Source organism: Micropterus dolomieu, linkage group LG13 (genome assembly GCF_021292245.1).
Source record: "Micropterus dolomieu isolate WLL.071019.BEF.003 ecotype Adirondacks linkage group LG13, ASM2129224v1, whole genome shotgun sequence".
NCBI lineage: Eukaryota > Metazoa > Chordata > Actinopteri > Centrarchiformes > Centrarchidae > Micropterus > Micropterus dolomieu.
The window spans coordinates 30,150,317-30,156,514 of record NC_060162.1 but is presented as its reverse complement, the minus strand read 5'-3'; the positions used below and the strand labels follow the sequence as shown (position 1 = coordinate 30,156,514).

Sequence of the window (6,198 nt, the reverse complement as noted above, 5' to 3'; positions counted from 1 at the left end):
ACGACTATTGTTGCTAGTCTTATTGTTATTATTGTTATTATAATCATTAACATTACGATGGTTACCATTAACACTATTATAAATATCTGTACCATTTTTCATTTAGTCTATAGCAACATTACCTTCACTGTCTGTACCTCTGTGTGTATATTGTGTAGGCTGCCTCCCTCCCCTCTCTCTCTCCTTACATCCCTCTCTTTTTCTCTCTCTCTCTCTCTTTTTCTCTCTCTTTCTCTCTCTCTCTCTTTCTCTCTCTCTCTCTCTCTCTCTCTCTCTCTCCTTCACCCAAACCGGTCGAGGCAGATGGCCGCCCACCCTGAGCCATGGTTCTGCTCGAGGTTTCTGCCTCTTAAAAGGAAGTTTTTCCTTGCCTCTGTCGCCTAATGCTTGCTCTTGGTGGGAACTGTTGGGCTTCTGTAAATATCATCATAGAGTACGGTCTAGACCTGCTCTTTTATGAAAAGCGCTGTGAGATAACTGTTGTTGTGATTTGGCGCTATATAAATAAAACTGAATTGAATTGAATTGAATAGAATATAATCTAGTGAGGCTCTCAGGCATTCTTATTGCTTTTAAATATTTTTCTCCTGTAGATCAACTTATTTAATATCATCCCTCCTGAGTCAACACACATGAAGTCTTACCACCTCTTTTGTTGGGAAGTAACCTATTTAAATGTGTTTGTGGCCCCTTTCATCTCAGTGATAAATTAATCTGTTTTAATTCAGTAATAGAATGGACTTTATTAGCTCATCTGTTAATAACTTATCATAACTCAGTGTTTCCCACAGAATGACAGTGTAACTGTGCTGCAGCTGTACAGCATGCTAGCCTCGAAAACCCAGCTGTATTCTAACATTAACAGCTCCCCTTATTAGCTAGGCCCCTTATGGAGGACTGATCCTGACAAATTCAGAAATAAATACAGAAATATATAAATGCTCAATAAATAAAAAGCATCTGATTGACTGTGTTGTGCACCTGTGTTCACGAGGGAGAGAGAGCGATAGATCGAGGGACGGGTGAGAGAGAGAGAGGGACGAGTGAGAGGATGTGCTCCGCGAATAGCGCTGCCTGCAGCTCGGCAGTCAAATAAGATTTTAAATAGGCCTGGTAAAAAAAAATCAAATATCAATATGTGGCGGTCAGCGTTGATACTGTGGCTGGCCGCCACAAATAAATAAACGTATGGGAAACACTGTAACTTATCTGCTCATGTTCAAAACTTTCTGCACATTCAGAATCTCTGCCACATATCTGAGTTCTCTGACATGTAAAGAAAAAAAGACGTTATAGGAGAGTAACGTCATTAGCCTATTTAAAGAGAATTCATAATATTTTACAACATGCCCAATACTGCATTATGTTACTGATTCGCTCGAAGTAGCCTATCCCCTCGCCGTCTGACAGACAAAACTGTGAGAAGAGGTGCTCATGCCGGGGGAACGAAACTAACCGACAACACCTGTGATCAGACAGAAAGCTCACGAATAATTCCACACACCTTAACTTCAGCACCTCTGATAAAGTGCGGCTTACAATCCCCAACAGAGCAAGACAGGCTAAAAATACACAGTATCGTCCAGTCGCAGATGCTGACCACAGTTTTTTAGCAAGTGGTTTAAAGTTTAAACTCGTACTGTTGTGAATCTTAAGTGTAAACTTTCCTTAGAATTTCCAACCAACAAACGCCTCCCAAAAGCAGCTCAGTGCCCCCCCTTTCTAAAATATTGCTTCCAGCACCCCCATCGTCCTCGGAACGCCCCCTGGGGGGCAGTACTGCCCCCGTTGAGAAACACTAATCTAAACCATCAACCATCAATCAGCTGCCAAACAGCTGTGTGACTTTTTATTTGAGGATTTTCAGTCAGGATTTAGAGCTCATCATAGCACAGAGACAGCACTGGTGAAAATTAGTAATGACCTCCTCATTTCATCAGACAAAGGACTTGTCTCTGTACTGGTTTTATTAGATCTTAATGCTGCATTTGATACCATAGACTATCAGATCCTATTACAGAGACAGGAACATTTAAATGGTATTAAAGGAACCGCTCTAAGCTGGTTTAATTCCTGTTAACAATGAATCCTCCCTGCACGCCAAAGTTAGTCAAGTTTCACAAGGATTTTAAAAAGGAGTTTTTCCTTGCCTCTGTCGCCTAGTGCTGCTCTTGGTGTAAATAATAGCACAAAGAATCTGAACTGTGAAAATGAAAAGTGCTATGAGATAACTGTTGTTGTGAATTGGTCCTATATATATAACATTGAATTCAATGATGTCAATGAGCCCACGACCCTGTACACAGGACAAGCTGTTGACGATGGATGGATGGATGGATGGATGGATGGAGGGATGGCAATGAGATGTCCCCACATGGATAGAGGAGCAAACGTGTGTGTGTTTGTATCTGTGACTGACGTTGTGTGCAGTAGAGGCCGGTCCATCCTGGGGTGCACTTGCATTCTCCATCATAGGCGCTGCAGTAGGCTCCATTGTGACAGTTACATGTGTGGATGCAATTGGGTCCCCACTGACCAGGTGGACATGCTGCAACACAGTGACAGCAAAATGTTAGTGCTCAACTTTTAGTCATACCAGTTCACAGCTAAATAGCCTTTCTAAATAACTTATATTTTTACTTCAGGATACACAGTTTCATGAAGAAACATCTACTTTACAGGACAGTGACCTGTAAACACACCAGAACCACCATTTTTTTAAATCTATAAGTTTATTGAGTAAACGCACGCTGGGAGCAGTCGCTGCCGATCCATCCTGGATAACACTGACAGGAGCCATCAATGGGGTTACATGTGCCGTTGTTGGTGCAGCTGCAACTCCAGGCACAGTTCTTCCCAAAGCGACCACTGGGACACACTGCACACAAGATGCATGTTAATCATACATGTTCCTCAACCACATTTTAGGTAGAAGAATTTTCACTTCTACAGTATCTTGGTTGCTGATTAGGTTCATTGTAGACATTTTTATCACACACAAATGGTCAATATTGTTCTCATGTGTTACATCATATGACCAAGTAGTTTGATTGGTAAACATTTACAGTTAAATTTGCGTATAGGTCATATTGACACAGATATGACATCCATGCTACCAGCTTTCTTCAGGCTCAGATGCTTCTTGTACTGCTTTGATCTTTTTTTACAGGGAAATTATCTTCTTCAGTATAATAACTGTGAACAGTATCAGCCTTTAAAAACAAACACAGGTTGAATTCTGACGCCTTTGTAACAATGGGATGCAGGGTAACTCACCCTCGTTGCACAGTGCCGCCTTGAAGCCCGGCAGACAGTCACACTGTCCTGTGATGTGGTGACATGGTCCATTACTGTGGACACAATGTGGACATGTCTGACTGCAGCGGTGACCAAAGTAACCAGGAGAGCAGACTGCAGGCAAACCAGGAGAAACAGAAATCTGATGTCATTTCACCTGCATTTAATTTTAAGACATTTACTAAGGTAACAGCTATCAAAAGCTGGGATTGTCTTTTAGGGGCTTTCTGGGAGTGAAAGATGGGGAGATTTAACATCAAAGATGAGGCCAAATCTGTCAACTTAACATTGAGGTGGTCAACAATCATGTAGCCTGCAAACAAACAATGCAAGGGCAGCTATCAGGGAGCACCAAAATGAAAAAAGGATATAGACCTCAGAAAGGCAGAGAATTTAAAATATATAAAACACTGTTAGGAACTGCTCAGCTAGCAAATATGCTTGTACACCAGTATATTGGTGGCAAGTGCGAAAACAGAGGGCACAAGCGATGGAAGGCCCGTTACAGCGAACAGCCTGGACAGTGAGAGGCCCCCAGCTTGCAATGACGGCCCTGCTGTGAGTGCAACCTTTGAGGGAATTAGTGATGGATTGCCTGTTGGGACTGCAAGTAGCCTCTATGCCTCTTCACGCTCCCTGTATATCCTTCACTATGGGGACCCGTTCCGGAGCAGCTCCAAGACGAGGTGATCAACCAAGGGCCAGCAGCCTTCCAGAACCATTTACCAAATATCCCTTTACTTGCTGTCAATAGGCTCAGTTTACTGCTATACCTCCAAACTCCTGTAACCTGAAAGGCATGCCTTTATGTCTAGATTGTGTGTGATTAGAAATATCTGTTGATTGGAAACATTATTGCACAGGTCTAACTATCAAGGTAGAGTTCCCAACAGCATGAGGCACAACAACAATATTCCTTAGGTCCTTTTTTTTTAGAGCAAAAGGACTAGCATTCAACTTCTGTGGCTGGAGCACAATGGAACCTATATGGACCTGCTTGAACTGAGAGATTTAAAACAAAACATTAAGAAGCATGGCAATAAGCTGCTCAATGCCAGTTTAGCATATGTAGACAAACTCACATTTCGTTTGTTGCATCTGTCATTACATTTAGCTGACGTTTTTATCCAAAGCAACTTATAATTTCTATTTATGTCAGAGGTTGCACGCCTCTGGAGCAACTAGGGGTTAAGTGCCTTGCTCAGGGACACAATGGTGGACGGGTCACAGTAGGGAATTGAACCCAGGTCTCTCACACCAAAGGCATGTCTTTTCCATTGCGCCATCACCACCATCTGTCAGTGCAGATGGCAAAGTACTAGAGAGATTCATCGTGTTTAAGCCCACCCATAGCCACACAGGTATAATCTGTAATCAATCTGCTAGGCTTGGGGTTAGACTTGGCCAAGTTATGATTATGCGAGCAACATGTCTGGCAAATACAAAAGGCTCCAGGTGCACTTACTAAAAGAAAACTCAGTAATCCACTATATATGTGTGCTGTCCTTTCGTTGAACCTTGTAGATGTCAAAAGTATTACAATTGCTACATTCTCTGTATACATTCAATTCAATTCAATTAAATTTTATTTATATAGCGCCAAATCACAACAACAGTTATCTCACAGCGCTTTTCATGAAAGAGCAGGTCTAGACCGTACTCTATGATGTTATTTACAGAAGCCCAACAGTTCCCACCAAGAGCAAGCACTAGGCAACAGAGGCAAGGAAAAACTTCCTTTTAAGAGGCAGAAACCTCGAGCAGAACCATGGCTCAGGGTGGGCGGCCATCTGCCTCGACCGGTTGGGAGTGAAGGAGAGAGAGGGAGAGAGAGAGCGAGAGAGAGAGAGAGAGAGAGAGGGCAGGAGAGGGATGGAAGGAGAGAGAGAGGGGAGGGAAGCAGCCTACACAATATACACACACAGAGGTACAGACAGTAAAGGTGATGTTGCTATAGACTAAATGAAAAAATGGTACAGATATTTATAGTAGTGTTAATGGTAACAGTCGTAGTGTTAATTATTATAATAACAATAATAATTAAAGCTGCAAGCAGCGTTGGGCGGGCCCTCGCACTTGTAGCGCGTCCGCGTGTGAGCTGGCCGAGTTTCACATTCTGGAGCTCTGCCGGTGCAGCTGTGAATTTCCTACGTGGTTCCGACGCCGCATGAAGGTGCTATATGTCACTTCCTGTGTCCCCTATGTGGAGCTACATAGCACTTGCCGCTGTGAATATAAATCGGTATTGACGTGTAGATGTCTGCGGGGTGGGAGAGTTATCAAACACGTAAAGTTTGTTTCAGATGTGAGCATGTACACTGAACAATAATGTACCCAAACAATAAAATAAATTCCTTTTATATTTCCCTGCCTTGTTGTTTATGTGTACATACAGAGGAAGAATGTGAGAACAGCACACATTTCATCGTTACTGTGTGTTAGAGCATGGGAGAACAGTGGATACTTTTAATACAGCCCACACCCCTAATACTGTGTAACTATAACAAGTAGAGAACAGAAGAAAAAGATGTCTGCATAGCTTATTCATATTGTGTAATGAATGAAAATAAGGCCTACTAGGCTCCTCTCTACTTTGACATTTAAGATTAGCTTGTTTGATCCACCTTCATACACATGTGACATTACTGTACAACTTGAGAAAGGTGAGTTGTTTTCTGCTCCAGCCTGCCTAAAAGAAAAGCGTTTTTGGGATTAAATGGACTTTATTAGCTGCTGCAGTGCAGGATGAACTCAGAATAGACCCATTTCTCACCTTATTATTCTAAATCATGCAACGAAGAAGAAGAAATGCATAATAAATCCTGGGACAAAATCTGTCCACAGCATGTAGTCTGATGAACAAGACTTGTGTTATAGCTGACTTGGGCAGTGAAATGTTTA

At 42.3% G+C, this 6,198-nt stretch overlaps 1 protein-coding gene across 1 annotated transcript in view; it reads right to left on the bottom strand.

Moving 5' to 3' along the window:
* Nucleotides 1-1,451: 1,451 nt before the first annotated feature.
* The window catches only part of megf10 (multiple EGF-like-domains 10), a 91,972-nt gene continuing 87,225 nt past the window's right edge, over nt 1,452-6,198 (bottom strand). The window contains exons 15-18 of the mRNA XM_046066309.1: nt 3,277-3,411; nt 2,750-2,878; nt 2,420-2,548; nt 1,452-1,465 (exon numbers count right to left, since the gene is read on the bottom strand). Coding sequence (XP_045922265.1) covers nt 1,452-1,465; nt 2,420-2,548; nt 2,750-2,878; nt 3,277-3,411 — 407 coding nt within the window. The remainder of the gene's footprint in view (nt 1,466-2,419; nt 2,549-2,749; nt 2,879-3,276; nt 3,412-6,198) is intronic.